The 25,648-nt window shown below is 43.1% G+C and overlaps 1 protein-coding gene across 1 annotated transcript in view; it reads left to right on the plus strand.

The window, feature by feature from the left end:
- Positions 1-25,648, plus strand: part of PARD3B (par-3 family cell polarity regulator beta) — a 560,874-nt gene that overhangs the window by 196,668 nt on the left and 338,558 nt on the right. The window contains 3 exon segments of the mRNA XM_033152744.1: positions 10,562-10,735; positions 17,650-17,773; positions 25,049-25,145. Of these exon segments, the coding sequence (XP_033008635.1) occupies positions 10,562-10,735; positions 17,650-17,773; positions 25,049-25,145 (395 nt within the window).

A 25,648-nucleotide genomic window follows, 5' to 3' on the forward strand; every position in this document is an offset into this window, starting at 1 on the left:
GAAGGGGACGACAGAGGACGAGATGGTTGGACAGTGTTGTTGAAGCTACCAACATGAGTTTGACCAAACTGCGGGAGGCAGTGGAAGACAGGAGTGCCTGGCGTGCTCTGGTCCATGGGGTCATGAAGAGTCGGATACGACTAAATAACAACAACAACAACATTAGAAACAACATGAATAGGGGAGTGCAGATGTTTGGATGGATATGCACATCTGTAGATGCGAGATTTTTATCTATCTGCATTCAGGCATTCATGTACATGCCTTCCAACCTTAAGGCTGGGCTTCCCATTCTTAGCATGAAATTCATAAAACATCTTTAATTTTTCCTTCCTGCTCTTGGTTTTATGCATTTCCTCCCTTTAAATACATTCTGCTCCTTCCTAGAGCTGCAAATGTTGTTTGCTTGAGGGTATACATTGAATTTAAGTGAACCGAAGTTCTGCCGTGAAACTGTAACATATAAAATCATTATTTTTTGTAAGGATAGTCCCTTTACAGATAGCTTGTGATAACCGAGAGGAGAGAATGTGAGTGTGAAGCTAGTCTAATAAATGAGTTTCAGAAATGCCTTGGGATAGCATCCAGGAAGGAGGTTAATACTAAAGCAAATTCAATTTTTCCCCACTGTAATATTGTACTAGAAATACTGTTCTTAGTTATAAAGGGGAATTGACTGCTCTGTAAAATGACAGTATAGATCCTTAGAAATTGCAGGAAATGACTTATCCAGCCCTGGGAATCTTCGCCCACTCTATTGAAGAAACAGTGCTCAAAATGCTGACTATCTAGAAGGATCAGGGACTCCATTAAGTTCACCCTTTTTAGAAGTGAGAACTCAGAAGTAGAGATGTTTGTTCAAGCTGTAGCCTTTATGGTATTGGTGAGCTTCTACTTGGCAGCCTTTGCGGTCTCTCCTTGAGGTGTCTTGTAAACCAGTGATAAGCAGAAGCTAGACCAGGATCTGCTAGTAGATCTCTGAGTGATTTGAAATAGATGGATGGGGATTTCATAGTTCTGTTTTTTAAAAGAAATTACGTGTCAAAAATTAATCCACCCACCAGTTCCTCTAAATCAGGCATGTGCAACTTCCAAGAGACTGTGGTCTACTCCCAGTATTAAAAAAAAAACTGGCTGTGATCTACGCATTGCCGAAAATTGTTGAGGTTTTCTTTTGGGCGAGAAGTGACCAAAGTTATTGACCTTTTTTGGGGAGAGGGATGCCCCAGAGTTGTTGAGCATTTTGGGGGCTCATTAAGGATCACACAGGGAATCACTTTCCTTAAGACCATGACTGACCAGGGACACACCCGCGATCGACCGGTAGGTCGTGATCAACCTGTTGGACGTAGATCATGCTGCTGAAATGGGAAAAGCTGGGTAGGTTGGAAAACCAGGGAGAATATTTTTATTTTATTGATTCTGTAGTAAAATAACATTGACCTGTACCAACAAAACTTGTAGAGTGTTACATGCTTATATCAGTCACCTATAAGGAGTAGAATTGAACAGGGACACTATCGGGTAACTGAGTCACTGCACACATTGTCTAGGCTTCAACTGCCAATGACTTAGCTTCTCCAAAAGTACGTGTGAGTGGCTTGAGGTGATGTTATTGCCACTTACGTTTGCATATCTGATACATGGGGACCATGCCTTGTTAAAATGATGGTGTTTTTTCGGACCTCTAGCAACTCTTCTGTGTTGTGTGAGTTGCTCTGAAAGAACCAGCTCCCCAACGTCCCCTTGCCATCCAGTCAAGAACCATACCTTGGAGTCTTTTCTGTTGGAGATGATCCCTAAACAGGCATCAGTAAACTGCATGGCAATTGGTCCTTATGTATAAGGGGAGGGTCGAGATTGGCGTCTAGTGGCGGAAGGGCCAGAGCAGGGTTTAAGTATGATGGTCCACCCAGCAATATTGAAAACAACATTGGAAATGTGTCACCGAAACCCAGTAAGTTTGTTGCACTCCCACCATAAATGTATGATATGTATGGTAACCTCAGGGTTAGATTACTGCAATGCATTATGCGTAGGGCTGTGTCTGAAGACGGTTCGGAAACTTCAGCTAGTACAGAATTCAGTGGCCAGGTTGCTCCTTGGAGCAAGATGGTTTGAGCATATTACACCGATCCTGGTCCGACTGCACTGGCTACCAATTAGTTTCCGGGACCAATTCAAAGTGCTGGTTTTGACCTATAAAGCCTTAAATGGCTCAGGACCGCAATACCTCAAGGAACGCCTCATTCCATATGAACCTACCCGGACCCTGAGATCATCTTCTGAGGCCCTTCTTCTTGTGCCTCCTCCTTGAGAGGTCTGCAGGGTGGTAACATGAGAACGGGGCCTTCTCTGCAGTGGCTCCCCATCTGTGGAATGCTCTCTCAAGAAAGGCTCACCTGGCACCTTCATTATACACCTTTAGGTGCCAGGCAAAAACGCTCCTTTTTAAGCAGGCCTTTGGTTGATTTGATTTACAACCTATGCCCTTTTAAAATGTGATTTTTTTGGGGGGGTGTTATTGGTTGTTGTTTTTATTTTGATCGTGTATTTTGTGGTTTTATATTTTGGTTTTATTCTGTAACCGCCCTGAGGCCTCCAGGTATAAGGTGGTATATAAATTCAGATGATGATGATGGTCCTCTTCTTATAGTTCTGCCAGCATTGAGATGAAGTCACAGAAGTTATATAAGAGTGCTTGACCAGGGTCCACTGCTAGCGAAACGCAGTACCTTCAGCAATGGACTCTGGCTGAAATGGTCTTTATAGGAGACTGACACTCCATGGCCCTTTTGCTGGTGTAATAATATTGAGCTAATAATATACCAGCAGTTTATTGAACTGTGAATGAACATTGTGCCAACATCCTTGCCCTTCACCCTTCTCTTCCTCCTTTGCATGTTTGATTTCGGTGTCTTTATCCTGGCCTGTCAATTCACAAGACCGCTTTGTGGTCCTATAAACCGTGGTTATTGGACCAGCATTATCACAGCTCTCACCTAAGCTCCACGCTCCAGCTTTCCCGACTTGCAAAAAAAGACAAGACCAGCACACCTCAGCGTATCCTGTCATCTGCTCGGAATGGAGCGAAACACCCATCTACTTGTCCTTAATTTGTAGGACAGACATTCCAAGCTCCGTTCGAACAAATCTTCCGTACTTTTAAGGACTCTGAAGCAACGCTAAAATGGCTAGAGCTGAATGTTAACAAAAGAAGTGAGCTTTGTGCTCGCAAAAAGTGGAAGAACTCTTCAGAACCTCCATAAAAAGAAGATCACAACAATAAAATACTCGTTCTTTCCTTCAACCGTTGAAATGAATGATTTCTTTGGCGAGGATTTTATTAGAATACAAAAGATGATGAGTACTGTGTCTAATGCCTGCTCTGTGCTTCTTTAATAGGGACCCTTATCTGTTACAGATCACTTCCTCTAGGTCGGGGGTCAGCAACCTGCGGCTCCGGAGCCGCATGCGGCTCTCTGACAGGTCTCCCGCGGCTCCGGCATGCCCCCTTTCAATGCCCTTTCAATAATAATTAAATGGTTATCGGCAAAAAAGGGGGGCCAAAAAACCCATGAATAATCCGCATCAACGTTGAACAGCTGGGCGGTCTTTCTCAGCCCTCTCGGGGTTCCCGAGGACAGACCCAAGATTGATGTCCACCTTGACCACTCCCAGAGAGAGGAAGCGACTTCTTCACACCAATAAGCGTGTGGGGAGGGCTGAGCTTTTACCACCTCTGCGTGCCGATTGGCAGGACAGATCGCCCGCCTTGGCGCATAGGCTCGGAGCCGGGGCCTTACCGCCAAGGTAGCCACTGAGGATGAAGGCGGGAGGCGGGCACGGGAGAGCGATGCTTCGTCCGGCCAATGAGCCGCTGGGATGCCTGTTCCTGTTTGAGGGGAACATGCCAATGAGGGTGGCGTTAGGGCGGGGAGAAGAAGGAGCTGGGCTTTGCGAGTTATCGAGAGAGAGAGAGAGAAAAGAGTCGGGATAATAAAGGCGGCGGGAGGTGGCGGCGGCGATTGGAGCGGCCCCTGTCGGGCGGAATCCTTTTCAAAGCGGCCGCGCGGAGGGCGGAGCAGGCAGGCCAGGCGTCGCCGTGACGGGAGGGCGGCGATGGTCGCCGACAGGATGAAGTAGAGCTGCTTTGGGGCGGCGGCGGCGAAAACGTCCGGGCTGCTTCTGAAACCTCCGCCAACCGGTGCTTCGCCAGCGCTCGCTGCGGGCGGTGTACATGCTCAAGACGGCCCCAAGGGCGGCTCGGGGGCCCGGAGCCCTGAGGCCGGCGCGCTGCAGTGCCTGCCGTGATTTCCCCCCCCCCAACCTGTTTTTTGCTTTTTGGCTTTTTGCCTTGCTCTCCCACCCCCCTCTCTTTTTCTTCCTCCCCTCCTTTTTTAATCCAAGGGGAGAAATCCCATTTTTTAAACAAACAAACAAACGAAAAACAAACAACCCCCCCAAGCTGCTGCAGCCACTCTATTTGAATTTTTATTATTACCCTTTTCTCCCTCTATCCCCCCTTTTTCTTTTCTCTTCCCCTTTTGTTTTTGTTTTCAAAAAAAGGAAAAAGAAGAAAAAGATTTCCCCCCTTTATTTTTATTTTTTAAACTACTACATATTTTTAATAGATATTCTCCCCATCCCACCCCACCCCCAATTTATATTTTTCCACCCCACTTTTCCATTCCCACCCCCCCTTTTTCTTTCTTTATTAGTTCGCTTGCCAACCTATCTTAGAGGGGGAAGCCCTCTCTCCCACCCACCACACACCCCAAAAAACAACTTTGAGCTGAACCCAAAAAAACGGAGGTAGATCACTGCTGAAAGTAGATCACAGTTTCTTGGGAGTTGGCCACCCCTGGTATAAGACATGTAACTAGAATAAAAAATTTTAAAAAACCAAGCAAATAATTGTAATAACTACTGTAATAAAGCACTGCTATAATTATATATAATTTCCCTAAAATTTTGGTTTCATTCGCCTTTCCGTGCTGAAATGTCACAACCTGAACGACCATGACTTGCCCCCCCCCCCTAGTTTTGATCCTGGGTACGCCCCTGAGTCAATGCAAAAAAGTAATAACTTATTCTTGTTGTTTTTACTAATTATACTTTGCATTGGCTCCTATACGTTATTTATTATTATTGCATTAAGGTAAGAAACAATATATGCAGCGTTATATTTGTTTTAAATGTCGCAATGGTTTTGCGGCTCCCAGTTGTTGTTTTTGCCTTTGGAAACGGGTCCAAGTGGCTCTTTGTGTCTTAAAGGTTGCAGACCCCTGCTCTAGGTGAATTCCTGCCAGCATTGTCACAGGGCACACTCCCTTCGACTTTGGCCTAGAAACGTTCTTATGGGTTCTTTCCCCCTCCCCAGTATTTAATTATCTCTGTCACTTCTTTCATGCAGCATATTTACATAAAGGATGTAGAGTGGCAGATTTAAAAAAAGGAGAAACGGGGGATCCAAATTAAGATTGCATCATATATCTTACTAGGAAACCATCGCAGTGGGAAATGATTTCTGCTTGTGTGCCGCTGCGTGGACAATTTAAGACTTTGGTATTTGTGCATATAGCTTTGAGTGGCCCGTGTGGCCCAAGTCTTCTAAAGAGCTCTTCTCTCATTGTTTGCTGAGTATAAGCAGGGGAGGTTCTGCTCATACGGCTGCCAATCTGAGTGGCTTGTAATAAAGAGATACCTTGGTTCTCAAACTTAATCCGTTCCGGAAGTCTGTTCCAAAACCAAAGCGTTCCAAAACCGAACACTTTTTAATGCTGCACTGACAGATGCGTCCCCCATGTGGTGCATTGGCTAAGTATCACTTTGGGCAAGGAAATTAAACCTGTGCAAGACATTGCAGTACCGGTAAATAAGATATTTCAGGTTGCTTTCTGCCCCCCCCCCCGTTCTTCACTGAAACATGCACACAGTCCCATGCTTAAAACTTGTTATTACAAAAAATGAGGTGGTCTTGCTGTCTTCAGTCCAAACTTTCAAAAGATATCCCCCCCCCCGAAACCATATGACAACTATTAATGCAATGTTTGTGTTAAAAAAAAATACTAAAAAGTACTGCAAGTTTTCTTTAGGTAAAGGTGAAGGGACCCCTGACTGTTAGGTCCAAGTCGCGGATGAATCTGGGGTTGCGGCGCTCATCTCGCTTTATTAGCCGAGGGAGCCGGTGTACAGCCTCTGGGTCATGTGGCCAGCATGACTAAGCCGCTTCTAGCGAACCAGAGCAGCGCACGGAAACGCCGTTTACCTTCCTGCCGCAGCGGTACCTATTTATCTACTTGCACTTTGATGTGCTTTCGAACTGCTGGTTTTCTTTACTTGCTGAATAAAACTGCAACTTCCTGTTATTGCATACACATGCAGACACACAAAAGCAGAAACTTCCTTCTCCTCCCCCACTCCCTTCCCCATAACCAATCACCAATACCCCCTTTGGGGGGAAAGTGGTAAAAGAACTGCAAATGTTCCTGGATGACTCTCGTTACCTGGATCAATCTGAGTTCAAGTATGGTTTTGGGCAGTGCTTTTTTCCTGGGGGGACGCAGGGGGGGTGCATACCCCTAACATTTTGTGAATCTTTGTACTTTTAAAAAAAATTATTTTTATTAAATATTTTCTTGATTTGCAAAGGTAGTGCAATGTCTCTCTCGTATTTTTTCCATGTAACATTTTTACAAGTCAATTTCGTTTGTTGAGACATTAGGAAGAAAAGGAGGAAAGAGGTGGGCGGGATGGGGAGATGGGTGGGGTGGGGTGACGATGTTTCTATTTTACTTAATATATGTAGGTTTTGGTGTCAGCGTTGTTTGTGCAGGTTCTCTGTTGTTCACTTGTGTTCCTTTGGTGGTGAGAGAGGTCGGCGTTGGTGTAGGATGTGATTGTTCATTTGTGGTTGGCTGTGGTTATCTTTGGTTTCCTGTGTGAGTGGGGTTGGTGGGTGTTTTGGATCAGGTTAGCCATATTGATTTGTATGCTGTCGGTAGATTTTTGTCATTGTCTTCTTGGGCTGTGTGTGTGATGAAGGGGAACCATACCGGGGTGAAGGTGTCTTCTTCTGTTTGTCTCCGTGTCAGTTTCAGGTTATTGGTTAGTTTTTCTAGTAGGGCTGTTTCCCATACTACTTGGTACCATTGGTCCATGCTTACTCCTGACAGATCTCTCCAGTGTCTGGTTATGATGTTTCTGGCTGCTGAGAGTAGATGGATTATGAGTTCTCTGTGTTGTAAGTGGGCATTATTGTCTTGGAATTCCAATTCTGGGGTGATTTCTAGCACTTGCTTGGTTATCTTACCTATTTCTCGTATGGTTGTTGTCCAGAATAGTTGGATTTTGGGGCATTCCCACCACATGTGGAGGTATGTGCCTGTGGAGGTGCACCCTCTCCAGCATTTTGGTGAGGTTCCTGGGCATCTTTTGTTGCAATGGCTGTTGGCTATGCAAATAAAGTTTATTATGTTGTTGTTGTGTATACAGTAATAGTGACAACACAAGGTTGTCAAAATGTCTATAAATGTTCCAATTGTGTCCAAGATTGAGATTCCGTTTGTGAAGGATGTTGCGCCACTCATGAAAAGCTTTGTTACCTAGATTCGAACTCTTGTGTTTACTATAAGTTCCCATCTCTTGTTTCACTAATTGGGTTTACCGTATTTTCCGGTGTATAAGATGACCCCCAACTTTCCCAGTTAATATATAGAGTTTGAGATATACTTGACCGCAGATTCTCCACCCGGCGTATAAGACGACCCCCGACTTTTGAGAAGATTTTTTCCTGGATTAAAAAGTAGTCTTATATGCCAGAATACACAGTATTTATTTTTTTTCATCCTGTTCCTAACCCCTCTTTTCTTTCCTCATCAGTTGGGCGGTAGTGCTCATTGTTCTGAACCCTGTTCTTGTAACAGCTTTCATCACTAGGTTACAAGGAGAAAATGCTTCGTTAGACTTAGCATCAATGTAACGTAAATACATTGAATGCTTTTAACGATGGGGGTATCTGAATTGCAAATATACATATTATGGACCACTAAGATATATGAGAAATGTAAGCAACCCTGACGAGTGCTTATAGAAAACTCTTAATGAGGTTATGATTGAATCAAATTCACTGTAAGCAGCCTAATGGTTTTTCAATCCTGCTTCTTCTACTGTGGGTCTTTTTTTTTTTTTAACCGCAAACCCTTTCAGCCCATATTAGGTTTCTTCAGGTTTATGGCATCGACATGAATAATTTGAACTAAGATGTCTCTCAGATAAGAAAAACCACTTCCTTAATAAAGAAGCACTACCATATCTCTATGATTGAGATAAATGTTGTATACTGTAGGGCATGCATCAATAGGAGTATAGCATCTAGATCAAGGGAAGTAATAGTACCACTGTATTCCGCTCTGGTCAGACCTCACCTGGAATACTGTGTCCAGTTCTGGGCACCACAGTTCAAGAAGGATACTGACAAGCTGGAACGCGTCCAGAGGAGGGCAACCAAAATGGTCAAAGGCCTGGAAACGATGCCTTATGAGGAACGGCTTAGGGAGCTGGGTATATTTAGCCTGGAGAAGAGAAGGTTAAGGGGTGATATGATACCCATGTTCAAATATATAAAAGGATGTCATATAGAGGAGGGAGGGAGGTTGTTTTCTGCTGCTCCAGAGAAGCGGACACGGAGCAATGGATTCAAACTACAAGAAAGAAGATTCCACCTAAACATTAGGAAGAACTTCCTGACAGTGAGAGCTGTTCAGCAGTGGAATTTGCTACCAAGGAGTGTGGTGGAGTCTCCTTCTTCGGAGGTCTTTAAGCAGAGGCTTGACAGCCATCTGTCAGGCATGCTTTGATGGTGTTTCCTGCTTGGCAGGGGGTTGGACTGGATGGCCCTTGTGGTCTCTTCCAACTCTATGATTCTATATGGAAGCGCTGCGTCTTGAAATGACTTGCATGACACGCTTCCATTTACTTCACTTTTCCTCGCTATCCTAAAGAAACCTGTGGCTTCAGTACCACAAATCTCCACGTGAGATGCGGCGAATAGATTGAGAATGTGCTTGGCGCTTCATCACGGTTGTACCATCTGTCTTACGGCAGGGGCGGGGAATCTGTTGCCATCCAGATGTTGTTGAACTCCCAACTCTCATCAGGATGGCTAATGGTCAAGGATGGTGGGAGCTATAGCTTAGTAACTTCTGGACGGCCTCGTCCCCTGGTGTCTTGTGCATTGCCACTCAAACTCTGGTTGATGGTCAGAGATTTATTTATTTTTAATGGCAAATTAAAATCCAAATATTTCCTTAGACCTGTGCAAGTCTTCTAGGTATGCATTGACGCTCTTCCATTTTTCTTCAGCTTCTCGTGTTGTGTTGGGCCAATTGCAACATTTTTGACAGGTTTTTGGCACTGCTTGTTGCACTCAGAACCATAGCTGTCAACCTTTCCTCCTTTTTTTGCGGAAAATTCCCTTATTATAGCATTGGGAAACTGCAGGGAGGGTTGACAGCTGTGACATGCTGCTGCATGGTCCTTTGAATGACCTGTATGTTTTCACTAGTTCAGACCTAGTGTCCAGTGTAAGGAACGGATTTTGGAAGAAGCATGTTTTGTTAACAACAACAACAACAATCTGCTAAACCTGCCTTTAGTGTCTTCTGTCTGATAATATTTGCCCCCGTGCTTTGAAGCAGCCAGTGACCAAGATGACGTTTTTTATTTCCCCTTTGCATTCACCGCTTTCATAATATGTTTCCCAGGTCATACAAAATAAATTTTAAAAATGAATATTTGTCAGTTTGTGCTTTAATACCACACAAATCATATGCAAAACTTGCAAGTGTTGTTCTTCTTATCTTTAAAAGAAGAGTTTGGATTTGATATCCCGCTTTTCACTACCCGAAGGAGTCTCAAAGCGGCTAACATTCTCCTTTCCCTTCCTCCCCCACAACAAACAGTCTTGTGAGGTGAGTGGGGCTGAGAGACTTCAAAGAAGTGTGACTAGCCCAAGGTCACCCAGCAGCTGCATGTGGAGGAGGGGAGACGCGAACCCGGTTCCCCAGATTATGAGTCTGCCGTTCTTAACCACTACACCACACTGACTTTTTTCCATTTATTGCTATCTGGGATTTTTCTTCCAGTAGCACCTTAGAGACCAACTAAGTTTGTTCTTGGTATGAGCTTTCGAAAGCTCATACCAAGAACAAACTTAGCTGGTCAACTAAGAGTTGAAATTAGATATAGATAATAATTATTGCAGTGTTCCAGTGTTTGTGTTAGGTATGTATAAGTCTTTTTTTCTTTTCTTTTTATTGTTTTTGTTATTGCATTTGTAGTGTTGTTATATTTGTATTTGTATGGTTTATTTGTTGTTTAATGTGGAAACTAATAAATTCTTAAAAAAAAACAAAAAAAACTTAGCTGGTCTCCAAGGTGCTACTGGAAGGAATTTTTTTTATTTTTTATTTTATTTTGACTACGGCAGACCAACACGGCTACCTACCTGTAACTGGGATTTTTTCTCTTTAATATGTTTTGTATCCTTCCTTTTCAGGATGGACGGCTGCGAATAAATGACCAGCTGATTGCAGTGAATGGGGAATCCCTGCTTGGAAAATCCAACCATGAAGCTATGGAGACCTTGAGGCGTTCCATGTCCATGGAAGGAAACATTCGTGGAATGATCCAGCTAGTGGTTCTCAGAAGGCTGGATAGGCAAACAGAAGCGGTATGCAAAGCATTTGTCTCTGTTTATGCATTTCTGGGAGATGTGTGCATCATTATGTAACGGCTGCTATGAGGAGATGGGGCTGATTCAGTTGACATTGCTATTTCTTTCCTTTGAAAATTCATCTTAGAACAAGAGCATTCAGCTAGTATTGACATTGGGTGCATAACACTAAGGCAGCCTTCCTCAAACTCAGCTCTACAGATGTATTGAGACTACAGTTCCCATCATCCCTGACCACTGGTCCTGCTAGCTGGGGATCATGGGAGTTGTAGGCCAAAAAATATATGGAGGGCTGAGTTTCAGGAAGCCTGCTCTAAGGCATAGTTTGTTATAACCATGGTTTGTTCAAAGAGCTTGCAGGTGACCCAAGGAACAGTGTCTTGCTTCTTCTGATGTTGGGTTGTCTCCTCTACAAATATCTGGCTCCTATCCCCCCAAAATTGTGGTGGTTAAGGACTGACACTGCCTTAATATATTACCAGTTCTCCTATCATTGGCCAGCTGCAGAAACCCTCCCCTTCTCTAGGCTCTTTGGGCACTCTTTGTTCTACTTTTATCAACTCCAGTCTGTTAATTCAATACGTTGCCCTGTATACAGGATGGAACTTAGGGTATGAATGGTTTCAGAAAATAATTTACAAATTGTGAGAGGAGCTCCATAATATAATTGGAACCCAAAATGATTGGGTGACCAAAGGAGGTGTTCTCCATTTAAGGGGTGTGGGTGATGCAGGGCCTCTTGGGCTTGCCGATCAGAAGGTTGGCAGTTCGAATCCCCGTGACGGGGTTAGCTCCCATTGCTCTGTCCCAGCTCCTGCCAACCTAGCAGTTCAAAAGCATGCCAGTGCAAGTAGATAAATAGGTACCGCTCCGGTGGGAAGGTAAATGGCATTTCTATGCGCTCTGGTTTCCATCACGGTGTCCCGTTATGCCAGAAGCAGTTTAGTCATGCTGGCCACATGACCTGGAAAGCTGTCTGTGGACAAACTCCGGCTCCCTCGACCTGAAAGTGAGATGAGCGCCACGACCCCATAGTCGCCTTTGACTGGACTTAACTGTCCAGGGGTCCTTTACCTTTCACCCTTCTCCATTTATGAATTTTTAGGCAAACAGCAGCAACTTACTTTATTGAAGTCTACCTGTTTTTGCAATAACTAAGCACTGTGGTTTAATGGGGGAGCAATAAAAAATTAAAAAAAATTGTCTAGTAGCAGCTTAGAGATCAACTAAGTTTGTTCTTGGTATATTGGAGAAACACGACGAAATGTCACGTAGGGACAATTGTAATTCTTATTTACTGCAGTGCAACAACAGGGGCTGTTCATGCAGAAGAATGGACATAAGCTACCCTATATCGGAATTAAAAAACAAAAACCTCGTATTTAAGGGACCGCCTCTCCTGGTATGTCCCATGTAGGACCTTAAGGTCCTCAAGTGATAATCTTTTGGAGGTCCCGAGCAACAAAGACGTTAGGTTGGCCTCAACTAGGGCCAGGGCCTTCTCAATATTGGCCCCGACTTGGTGGAACAGCCTATCACGGGAGACCAGGGCCCTGCGGGATTTGCCATCTTTCCGCAGGGCCTGCAAGACGGAGCTGTTCCACCTGGCCTTTGGGTTGGTTTCTGTTTAATATTTATGCTTCATCTTTTATTGGTGGGTTATTTTGAAATTGAGACCTGCAGTTTTAATTGAATTTTAAATTTGTATTTTAATATGTTATTTTAAATTGATCGTTTTTATGTTTTTTGTTGTGATTTTAATTGATGTTAGCCGCCCTGAGCCCGGTTCTCTGGCTGGGAAGGGCGGGGTATAAATAAAATTATTATTATTATTATTATTATTATTATTATTATTATTATTATTATTATTATTATAAAAACAACTGTACCCTTGGTGTATAGTTGTGTGCAATCTTTATCAACAAATTAGGGTCCTGTTGGTCTTCTGAAACAGGATCAATGGCCTTCACTTACATTTTTTTCTTCTTCAGGAGATTTACCAACACCCCACAGTTGAATATCCTATTGAAATCCTGCACTAAAAGCTGTTTGAGTCCCACCCAATATGGCTACGTGCGTACGAAATGCACCCGCACTTCTAGCACATTCTCTTTGAAGACCATGCAGCCGGCTCTTTATTGAATCAAACTCATTTTAAGCAGAAATTAATTTTTATAGGATGTGCTTGCAGTTCAATTGTAATTCCATTTGCGGCTGAGGACTATAGCGAAATGGGGCATGACCCTTTCCTTTTTCCCTTACCTGAACTACTTCCTTCCCTGCTGCATCCCAGCTTAGTACAGCAGGATATGTTTAAAAATCCATTATTTTCTTATTGGCTGGGACACTAATGGAACCTTTTCATGACAGCTCTGTTTCACTAGCTGAATGCTCTCTAATTAGGCAGGGTACTGATCAGTTGTTGAGCTATCGATTCTGTTATTTATCAGAGAGCTAGAAAAGCACATTTTCCACCACCCCAGCTGCCGTTAATTTACAGCTGCCTCTCCTATAAGGTATCTGTGTTTAGTAATAGTTTGCCCCCGTGATGTATTCGGAATTCTCCATATAAGAGAATTTGGGAGTTGTATCGTAAAGGTTTGAGAACAGAATCTGTTTTCAAAGATTTCAAAAGTTATTTTGGGGGGGTGTTGGGTGGAATTCAGTGCCACTCTGTGATGAACATCTGCACAAGCAATTGTAGCTTGCCCAATAGAATGATTCCCCCCCCCCACCCGATCACTGTTCTGGGGGTTCTCTTAAATCCCCTAGAGCCAATTTTGGGGGATGTGGTGGGAAGGAGGTGGGAAGCCGCATGTCAGCAATAAATCAAACGGCATCAGTGCAATTTGCCCTATTTTTCTGTGTATAAGACGCCCCCATGTATAAGACTTCCCCTGTTTCGGGGGACTCCAAATTAAGAAAACACCCCCTCAGCTCTACCCGTGTATAAGATGAGTCCCAATTTTAAACCTGTTGTTGTTGTTGTTGTTGTTGTTGTTAAAAAGCCTAGTCTTATTCACAGAAAAATACGGTAACTCTTTATCGGTAACTCTTTATTCAAGGAAACAAGGTCTGCTTAGGAGGCCAGGCCTCGTGAGCACAGCAACTCATCCCGGTAGTTTTTGCGCCTCTCAGGCAGTTGTGGGGACAGAAGAAGCCCGCCTTCCCACAGCTGTCTAAGCCTCTTCCCCACCGCCCAGTCCTTCCCAAATCTGAGACTTTGCCTCCTTTCCTGTCTTTGCTCTGCCCTCTTCATGTCACTGTGGGTTCTGGGAGACCAGCGGGGAGAGGAGCTGGTTGCAGCAGGAGGGGGAGGCCCCTTGGCTTCTTCAGCAGTCTGCCTCTTGGACCTCCTGCTCTCCAGCTTCTGATTCTGGACTGCTGTCTGCCACAGACTCTTCCTGCTCCCTAAACCCTGTTAACTCCTCAGTGTCCGAAATCTTGTCCTCCCAGTCTTCTCCCTCTGACCACTCATCATTTTCCCACCACCACTCCCTGGGCTCTGATCCTTCTTCTCTTGGGGTTCCCAAGCTGGTGCTTCCAACCACTCCTTGGCATTCAGCCATTCCATGACATCCCATTGTCCTCTTCTTTGTCTCACTCTAAGGAATTGCTGTAAACTATCTGTTTGTCTCTTTCTTTTCCCTCCCAATGTTTTTGACTTCTTAGCTACGGTCTTTGTTTCATTCCTAATCTTAGGGTAATAGTTGTATTCTGTCCTCCTTCCAGACTGTCCAGGCTTGTGTCACATTTCCCCCTACCTTCCAACTCCCCTCTGTTTTCTAACAATTTTTGAATTGTGAGCCTATCAACAGAGACTTTTTTTATCAAATAAAATAAATGTGCAATACCTAATACACATTAGGCACTTTATTAACTGCTTGGGTCTTATGCGATCAAAATGCACAAAGGCAGGCACAGGCAAATGGTTATAGTGGGTTGGATCCAGACTAAGCTAATGTAATGTATTTTCCTCAGAAATCAGTGGGACTTAGGTCACAATTAATTTATCCCACTGATTTCAGAGGGACCTAAGTTCAACTAACTGTAGTTTGGCTGTAATTCCAACCCATTTTGAAATGGTCTAAAAGCTTTAATGAGAACTCTTTTATATATATATATATAAAAGAACCACTGAAAGTAATTGCACCTTGAAAGCAAGATCTACTTCGCCTGTGAATTCAGATTTGCGAAATAGAGGCCAAGTTGGCATGTTTTTGCAAATAGTTTTGAATGAAGGCAGAGTGCTTTTAATAGACATGGATGTGAGGGAATCGTGTTCAGGTTTTTACAGTAGAACAGTTAATTAGTCCTTCAAAACTAATTCTGCTTAGTAAATTGTTTATTTTTACAAAGCAAATGTCAGAACGAATTTGGAATTGTTATTGATGAGAGAGAGGGAAACTTTGAGAAGCCAAAGGGTTTGCCATTTACTTCCAAAGCCATTCTGGTGTGCATTCATTACAGAGCATATGTGGCAGCCACTGAGAGAAGGGAACCAGCTGGCTGTCAGAAAATTACCATTGGCACAGTTTTTCTTGTCTTGACAAGGCTACAAGCTGCCTTCACAGATGGAGTAATAATGGGAAGCCAGTTGTGGTCAGAAGAAACGCTATTCTGCATTCTGCTTTTGATGGGCATAATCAGGGACTGTGCCGAATATGCTCCGGTTTTCAACTTTCAGGCCAGAAATTTGTTGTGGTAGAAATATTTTCCAAAAAAAAACACAACCCCACAGAATTGGATTCTGTGAATATCCATCTTCTTTCCCCCTGCGCTGGTTAGTGTGCCATTGTTTTTCCTGGATGCTGCTGCTTCAGTGCTTATTGTTCCCCAAATGCCTTTTCTTTTCTGAATCACTCATAGGTGATCACAGCTAATCAGGAATGGTGCCACAATATTATGTGGCCAAATATGTAATCAGTTCTAACTTTATGCAGTATGATGTCACGGATGGCAGGATAGCCATTCATGCTGTCTACATGAATACAGTGGTACCTCGGGTTACAAACACTTCGGGTTACAAACTCCGCTAACCCGGAAGTAGTACCTCGGGTTACAAACTTTGCCCCAGGATGAGAACGGAAATCGTGTGCCGGCAGCAAGAAGCCCCATTAGCAAAAGCGCGCCTCAGGTTAAGAACAGTTTCGGGTTAATAATGGACCTCCGGAACGAATTAAGCCCGTAACCCAAGGTATGCTGGCCCCAGGGGTTTGTCCGTGAAGCGAAGTCCAAGTCCAGTCCTGGGTCTAAGGGTCCAAAGGAGGTCAGTCCGGCGGGGAGCGAGGCAGGGAGCAGGTCAAGGTCCAAGGCAGGTGCAGGCATGAGGTTGCAGGTTGAGCATACGCTTGCAACTAAGTTGCTCACCAACTTGGGCTGGGTCTGGCTGGCTTTTATCTGGCCCTATGCTTAGGGCGGCCCCGATCCTCCGGAGACTCGCCTCTCCTCCGGGCCTGGAGGCGAGCACTCTTCCTGTAGGCACTTAGCTCCCTTCGCCTCTCTGTCCTGAGCCTCTGCAGCTCAGGAGAGGCTGGTGGGTTACTGGACCCAGGGGCTGCCTCAGCTTCCTCTGAAGAGGCTGGGAGTGGAGCACCTGCAGGCAATGGGTCCTCCCTCCCATCAGGAGCCAGAGCAGACTCTGCTGATGCCTGCACCTGGGGATCCAGCACAGGTGGGGATCCTTCAGGCTCAAGCCCTGGCCCCGGCTCAGCTGGTTCTGGAGGCGGGGAATCCTGTGCAGGCTGGGATCCCTCAGGTTCAGCATCTGAGTCTGACTCCCAGGCCATCACACAAGGTACCACTGTAGTGTTTTTTGCAAGGAATGCCAAACATAATCAGATGAAGGGGGGATTTTGTTGCAGAAAACATTTGCAAGGTGCTGGGCCTTGCAGGGCAAGGCTGAGATCCCCAACCCTGCGGTGAGGGTCTTTTTGGAGATTTAGGAAAAGGAAACTTCACGTTTCCCCCCCCCTGTATCGTGTTTCTTTACATAACACGCACACACATTGTGATTCACAATATATTGACATGTTATGAAACCGTTACCATGATGTGGCCTTTAAACTGGATTTGGACGATAATAAAATAATAATAATAATAATAATAATAATAATAATAATAATAATAATAATAATAATAATAATAATAATAATAATTTATCATTTATACCACGCTCATCTGGCTGGGTTTCCCCAGCCACTCTAGGTAGCTCCCAACAGAATATTAAAAATACAATACATCGCCCAGCCTTGCTAGGGAGAGCAATCCACAAATGGGGAGCTACCGTAGAAAAGGCCCATTCTCAAGTTGCTGCCCTCTGGGCCTCTCGTGGTGGAAGCACACAAATAAGGGCCTCAGATGATGATTGCAGGGTTTGAGTCAGTTCCCAGATTAGGACTTCAGTGACACCATACCACCTCATTTTAAGGACCATTAAAGGACATAAATATGGTGGTTTCCAACTTGAGGATTCTAAGAAGGAGGAGTAGCTCTGCCGCAAAACAAGAAATGGCAAAGAATGGGCAGAAGAAGTTGGTCAGTTATGTCCTTCTGCCCCCTAATCTTCTTTCCCCCAAATTGGAGTTGAGAGAATTTATGGCTCAGCCTCAAGTGCAAAGAATGGGATCCTTGGAAATTTGCTGCAGTAATTGGGATCGTTACCTAGTGGATTAAATTATAGGACTCCTTTCTAGCTGGGTATCTCTTTGTTTCTTCATCAATAACTATTGATGCCTTTTTTTAAAAAAAGGCTGTTTTACTGTTTTCAGCTCTGAGCATTGATAACATGCAATAAACACTTCATAAATAATGTACAAAGTGAGTAGCAGATAGGGAGACTGATATATTTAGTGTGATAGTTAGCCCCCCCTTTTTTTTACATCAATAAATGCGATCCGTCTTCCTCTTAGGAGCATGCTGTAGCATTTCCAAAACTGGAGCTTGAGGGAAATGTTAATTCTACAACCATTCCGAGACGGAGTGATGCTGCTATTCAGTGTTTGGTATCCTGCTGCCCTCAGGAGAGGTTGAAAGGTGAGCATTGTGCATCCTACTTTAACTTTTGCTTTCAACTTTTGTGTGTGTGTGTTGTGTGTGTGTGCGTGTGTGTGTTTTGGTGGCGTTTTGTTTTCAGAAACTCTCCCACTTCGAAGGCAATTAATTAGAGTAAGTGCAGACGTGAAGATTTCAGGGAAGGTGGAAGAGCTGACTCAGAACCCGCAAATTAGATTCCTGGCACAAATTCCACTTTTTAAGTGACAGTTTCTAGCTTGCTGGCCCAACACATAACACTGGATATAAAACAGTTACAGGTGGAAATTGCAGCTGTAGCGTTTGTTTCTTACAGCTCTTCATCCCAATGTTCTTAAACTTGTGTATCTGGTTTTAAGGCGGCACCCGGTGTTGCTTTTAGTGACTTATGGATGTATTCTTAGTTATTTGTTTTTTAATATTTTGCGTATATTGTTTGCCAGTGCTACTTTTCTAGAAAAAGAGGTGCCGCAACTCACAACAAATGTCTCCCTTGTTCTCTTACAATGGCGATGGCATCCAACTAAGTTCCAGCTGAAAAATAAGCCCTGTTGTTTGCTTTGTTAGATGTAACACACCTTAAAATTTCTAAAATTTATTATTATTATTATTATTATTATTATTATTATTTACATAATACATACTAAAAATAAGAACAGAACAAACCAATAATCCCCTCCCATTACAATAACAGTTTGTTGAGTGTGCTTGTAGAGCCAGTGTGGTGTAGTGGTTAAGAGCGGTGGACTCGTAATCTGGTGAACCGGGTTCGCATCTCCGCTCCTCCACATGCAGCTGCTGGGTGGCCTTGGGCTAGTCACACTTCTCTGAAGTCTCTCAGCCCCACTCACCTCACAGAGTGTTTGTTGTGGGGGAGGAAGGGAAAGGAGAATGTTAGCCGCTTTGAGACTCCTTTGGGTAGTGATAAAGCTGGATATCAAATCCAAACTCCTCCTCCCCCTCCTCCCCTCCTTCTTCTTCTTCTTCTTCTTCTTCTTCTTCTTCTTCTTCTTCTTCTTCTTCTTCCTCTTCTTCTTCTTGTATAGACATATGCAAGCCCAGAGTTCTTCACAGAAATGATTCATTTTTATTTTCTACTTTAGCTGAACACGCCTATCTGGCTTGGACCTTATTGATGCTGCTTGACCTCATTTAGGAGTGTTTGCAACCAACCGCCATTCAGCAAAAACCAGTCTGAGGTTTTCTGTAGCTTTTTAGCCTGCATTGTAGAATGGGGAGGAGTAGGGAACCTGTGACTCTTCACAGGCTATTAGGGTACATATGGCAGGGCTCTATATTCTTTGAATCGATGAATCAGTAAATTAATATGAGTGTGAAGGTTGTAATTGTAAATATAGTTGTGTTGAGGCAAAGTTCATGGAGCTACAGAGGTTAGCTTGCATTTATCAATAGACTGCAGGTTCCAGCAGTATGGAATATGGAAAGATGATCTCTAAAAAGTTGGCCATGTTTGCACATAACTCTAAGCCAATTATGTCTGAGCACCAAACACCAGAAGCTGCTTGCTTTCCAGGGAGGTGATTGCAGCCATTTTGCTCCTCCTTGATTCTTTTAGTTCATTATGGTGTGGCAGCTATGTCAGGGTTTTAACTTATAGCAGGGTGGTTCCAACCTCCCTGATTTCAACACAGAAACTGGGGGCTGCACACTGAATTAAATTTTCATATCGTAAAGTGTTTGCAATATAGTTAATATTCTTAATATTTTTAATTATATACACACACACACACACACACATATTTGTTAAAACAAATTTTATACACAAACAGATGTATGTGCTTTCGTTAACAATGCAGACACTGCCTGGATTATCTCCCCCTCCCAACAATGGCAGTTTCAATCAATCAACAAGGCACAATATTCTACTGTCACAGAGCACGCTGCCCAGCAAATGACACAGAAGAAAGTTGGAGCTAACTCTTTGGTACCTTGGTTCTCAAACTTAATCCATTCCAGAAGTCCGTTCTAAAACCAAAGTATTCCATAAACAAGGCACGCTTTCCCATAGAAATTAATGGAAAATGGATTAATCCGTTCCAAACTTTTAAAAACAACCCCTAAAACATCAATTTAACATGAATTTTACAATCTAATGAGACCATTGATCCATAAAATGAAAAATGAAAGCAATAAACAATGTACTGCAGTCACACAATCAATCAGTAGCTGAACTGGGTTCCACACAGTCACAAAAACAAAACAAAAAACAGCCGCAAAAACAAAAAGTCAAAATAAATAGCGGAAACAGACAGACCTCAGTGTAATACTCAAAACAGAAATGTTAACACTCAAATCAGAAGCGTAACACTCAAAACGAAAGCGTGGCACTCAAAATGGAAGTGTGGCACTCAAAACGGAAGTGTAACATTCAAAACGGAACACGTTCGGCTTCTGAAAAAAGTTCGCAAACCGGAACACTTCCTTCCAGGTTTGCAGTGTTTGGGTTCCAAGTTGTTTGAATACCAAGGCCTTTGAGAACCAAGGTACCACTGTATTAGCAAGAACACAATCTTCATAGATGTGACTGAGTGTCAGGCCTAATGAGCACAGCAGCTCATTCCCTTTAGGTCTTACTCCATGAAATCAGTTGCAGAGACTAAAGGCCCCAGTCTCCCCACAGCCGTCTACGTCTCCTCCTCTCCAGGGCTTCTTCCAAGCAATCAAAGACTGTGCCTGCATGCCGCCTGTCTTTGCTCTGCCCTTTTCATGCCTCTCTTGGTTCTGGGGGGTCTCACTTACTGTGCCCTAGTGAGGAAAGATAACCATTTGCCACAGCGTCAGCGGTAGTTTTGCAGATGCTGTTCTGGTGCCCGCATGGAGCCAGACCCCCAGATTCAAGCAAGTGGGAACATCTTGCTCCTTACAGAGCTCTCGTGCAGATAAGGACCTGCTGGTTTATGGGGTCTTGGCTTGAAAAGGACACCCCTGAGTGTCAAGTGGTGTGATCTGTGGCGGCTGTGGATGAGGAGAGGGGGAAGAATTGATCCTTAAAATATTAGGTAAGAATTACATAGGCATATGTAACTGAACAGATAAATTGCATTTGAGGTGGAGAGGTCAGGACTTCAGTCTTCGACATTAAGGCCTAGTCATACTAATTTGGTGCATGCCATAGTGAGGTTCCATCAGGGGTCCCCAAACTAAGGCCCACGGGCCGGATGCGGCCCACGGGGCTCATTTATCCGGCCCCCGGCGATCCTCGCCTCCTGCTGCCTCCGCCCGCTCTTACCAGCATGGCGCGGTTGCCCACTTTCGGGTCAGCAGACCGACGGAAATAGCTTGTGCGCATGCGTAAGTGTCATTTCCGGTGCTCTTCCGGGTCTGCGGAGGCCCGTGCGCACGCGTACAAGCTATTTCCAGTGTTGCACCGACCTGAAAGCGCCAGAAATTACACTTGCGCATGCACATAAGCTATTTCCGGTCAACCTGAAAGTGCGCCGGAAATAGCGTGTGGGCGTGCACTCCCCTGCCTTCCGGCCCGCCGCGCGATCGACACTGGAGGAAGCAGCCCGAGGTCTGGTAAGTCTGGGGACACCTGGTTTAAATGTTTAATTGATGCGCCTAGTACTCTTTGTAGTGTAGTTCTATAAACCCAATGCAAATACACAGGTCCTCTACCAACTCACTTTGAGTTTTTTAAAAAATCTAATATTCTCATTAAAGAGAAAATATAAAGCATAGGGTGTTTTTTTATATAAAAAAACACCTGCTAAATGATATCTTTTTCAAAAAAAACAAATCTGCTTTGCCTATGGGTAGTTGAATAAAAGAATCTTTAAAATCCAATATTGAAATGCGGGCATTCAGTCTATTTTTATATGAATAATCTAATACTTGCCACCCAGAGGTCCTCAGTTTGTTCCTCTGCCAAACTGTTGTGCAGAGACAGCATTTTTTTTTAGTACAACCTCTTCAAAGAAGTCTTACTTCAGTGCCAGCAATTTCACATTTCTGTTGCTGAAAGATTACTGGAATCTGCCTCATCAGAAGCTTTGTAACTTCCAAAAAAAAATTACCAGTCTGCCAAGGGATTTGCTGTCATCTTTGTGGCTAAGTAACAGGTTTTTGTTCTAATGTTTGCCCTAAGAAACGGCTCTGAAAATTAAGTGTAAGCAAGAATACATTACAGAGAGAAATGTTACTTCATACCAAGGCAGTGAATCCAATAAAGAATTTTAGTTTGTTAATCATCTATCACATAAGCAATTCATTAATGGTTACATTTAAATATGTATGTTATCCTCCCCTCATAATAAGGAGGCTTTTTCAGATGTTAAGGTGAGTATAGGAAAACACAGAATTTACTTCTTTTTAAGCCAGCCATTCATTCTAGAATAAAAGGCTATATTGAATTTTTTTCTTCTTCGTTGTCTATTAGTCAATACACTAGAATGGAAATAGCATATCTTTAACTTCCAGTTCTGCTATTAAAATTGGTTCCCACTGATTAATCAACTAAAGCTTGGGTTGATTGATCTACCAATTGAAAATGACTACAGTTTGCAATCCTCATTATAAAGGCAAAACTTTTTCCAGCCTCTGTTTCATCAGGCTACAGTCATGCTATTAATGCCAGATGTCATTAATTCAGATTTATTTATGCATACAGGAAGTCCCATTGTGTCAGAGCAGTTCATTTTACTCCCTACCGTTTCTGGCTTGCCTCGACCAAAAGAACAAACAGGACTGCCGTGCATTTAGGACATATTAATATGACGTATTAGCATTAATATTTCCAAAATATCTACATCCATTTCTGTATGTTTAAGTTAATGACCACTTTCCTCTTTTGTAGAGAGGGTCTTCAATTTCTCCAGAAGCTCTCGTCTCATTTTCACACTACTTCAGCTCCATATAAAACCACTTGATTATAGTGATAAATCACAGAATGAAATAGGTTCTGGTGTACAGTTTTTGCTCAGGATAACAGATAATATAAATAAGCCTTATGTCATGAATACATGTTTTTGTATAATAGTTCACGAACGCGTCTGCCTATGGCAACCAGAAATTTAATTCTGGCAACCAGCAGAGAAAGACTTCCATACACACTCAAGTATACATGAGTGATAAATGTTTTAAAAGCGACTAGCAACAAGGATAGAGTTCCTCTTTCAAATCTGCCATAAAATTTGTTTAGATTATGGGGTGGTAGTCAATGAAGTTTTACTAAGAGTAGGCCCATTGAAATTAATGAACCTAACTTACTTCATTAATTCATTAATTTCCGTAAGTCTACTTTGGGTAAAACTTAGTTGAGTACCACCCATGATGTGCATTTAACATAACAGAAGAATTGCATCCTCCTTTACCTCATAGACTAGCTAGCTAAGGCTTTATTTTTTTCCAAGAGCACGATGGCAAGGTATGTAGGTGAAACTGTGTTAGTCTTACATCCCAGGAAATGACCTGCACTCCCCCTGCCCTCAGAAATGCAAGCATGTAAGCAAAGTTCCCTTACTTTTCTCTCCTTCTCAATTCACTAAAAGAGAACAGACACGGTGTGGACTTCCCATTCCATTCAGAATTGATTAAGTTGCAGCTTCTTTCAATGTAGGAAGAACTACTACTGAATACGGTTGGCAAAGGAAGTTATTGCCAAGGCTTAGACTTGAAGGCAAGCTCTCACTTTTCGCTTGCCCCGGTGATTTTAGAGATGGTTCGAGAAGGCGCTGGTGCTGTTCTGCTTGGGGCCCCACAAAACCCTAAAGCTGACCTCTCTATTTTGCTTTGGTCAGGCCACCCCTGGAATGCTGTGTCCAGTTCTGGGCACCACAATTTATGGACAAAACAAAATAAAAAATTATTTCCAGTAGCACCTTAGAGACCAACTAAGTTTGTTCTTGGTATGAGCTTTCGTGTGCATGCACACTTCTTCAGATACACTGAAACAGAAGTCACCAGATCCTTAAATATAGTGAGGGAGTGGGAAGGGGTATTACTCAGAAGGGTGGTGGGAATGGGTGATCAGCTGATAGGTGTGGAAAACCTGTTGACGACTCTTAACGGCTGCAATTGGTCTTGCAGGGAAAGGCAAGGGGTGAGATGGCTAAAGATAGCTTTGTTATGTATAATGAGATAAGAATCCAATGTCTTTGTTCAGACCAGGTTTCTCCATGGTTTTAAGTTTGGTGATTAGTTGCAATTCAGCCACTTCTCTTTCCAGTCTATTTCTGAAATTTCTTTGTATTAAGACAGCTACTTTGAGATCTTTTATAGAATGTCCTGGGAGATTGAAGTATTCTCCTACTGGTTTCTCTGTCTTGTGATTCCTGATATCAGATTTATGTCCATTTATCCTTTGGCGTAGGGTTTGGCCTGTTTGTCCAATATAGAGAGCTGAAGGGCACTGTTGGCATTTGATTGCATACACAATGTTGGAAGAACTTTTATGGAGAACGTGTGCAGAGAAGGGCAACCAAGATGATCGAGGGTTATGAGGGTTACGACCAAGCCTTATGAGGAATGGTTGAAGGAGCTGGGTATGTTTAGCCTGGAAAAGAGGAGACTGGTAGGAGATACGATAGCCATCTTCAAATATCTCAAGGGCTGTCACATGGAAGAGGGAACAAGCTGGTTTTCTTCTGCCCTGGAGTGGAGGACTCAAACCAATGCCTTCAAGCTGCAAGAAATGAGATTCTGACTAAACATCAGGGGGGAAATTCTTGAAGTATGAGCTGTTTGACAGTGGAAGGGTGTTGTAGACTCTCCTTCCTTGGAGGTTTATAAGCAGAGGTTGGATGGCCATCTGTCATGGAGGTTGGAATAGATGACCCTTGGGTCTACAGTTCTATGAATCTATGGCCTAGCCCCAATTTGTAGATAAGAAAGAGAAAGAAAAATAAATGCCAAGACAAATGCTTAGAAAAGCTAAAGGCCTGTTGGTGTGCTGCAGCTATGCACCTATTGAATGTTTTATTCAGTTCTTAGTTCAGTGTATGTTTGGCGTGTGAGAGACTATCCGCTGAAATTAATAAAACCAATATAAACTTTTGACTCTTTTCTACCATAAGGAGGATTTCAATATGTTTATCTTTAATTATGCATGTTCAAATGGAGAAAATCAGGTCTTTTGAAAATCCTAAGGGATGTATTTTCTGCTTGGTGTAATTTTAATTCTAGTTTGGAGATTTTTTTTAAAATAATTTGTTATTAGTTTCAAGAGACATGCGGGTTCGGTTCTTGATCAGCAAACAGACGTAATACATTTGTGGTGCCGTAGTTTATTACTCCTCCTCTCCCCCCCTTTAATTTCAGAGCTTTATACATCTGAGAGCGGCATTGCTGAAAACGAAATCCCACCCCCTTTGCCTCCACATCCTTCTGATGAGCTGCTTGCAGATTATAATCAAAGGTTTGAAGCTGCTAACTATTTATAACTTTATTTTTGGTGATAGGAATGTTTTTCCTACATGATACGTTTAAAAAAACAACAACCATGTTGCCTTATGACATTTAATTTGCATCAGAAGACATTTATTTATTGCTTAGATGTAGTTTTTCTAATCTTCAGGGATTACTATGGTGTACATTAACACCAACATTATCTTCAGTTGAGGCTAATAATGTCCCCCCACTTTGCTGGTATTCTTGAATGGGGTTTGAAACTGGTTAAGAATCTTAGTTAAGTTAAGTGATTCATAGATGGTATTTAACTGAGTAGGTTGGCTAAGATTTATAAAACAGAATCAGATATATGTGTTGGAAGTGTAAAGAAGTGGTGGGAATATTTGTTTCACATGTGTTGGACATGTAAAAAGGTAAAAGTGTACAGTGGTACCTCGACTTACAAAATTAATCCGTTCCGAAGGCACGCTCGTAAGTCGAAATCTTCGTAAGTCGAAGACGCCATCTTGG

This window comes from Lacerta agilis, chromosome 1, assembly GCF_009819535.1.
Source record: "Lacerta agilis isolate rLacAgi1 chromosome 1, rLacAgi1.pri, whole genome shotgun sequence".
NCBI lineage: Eukaryota > Metazoa > Chordata > Lepidosauria > Squamata > Lacertidae > Lacerta > Lacerta agilis.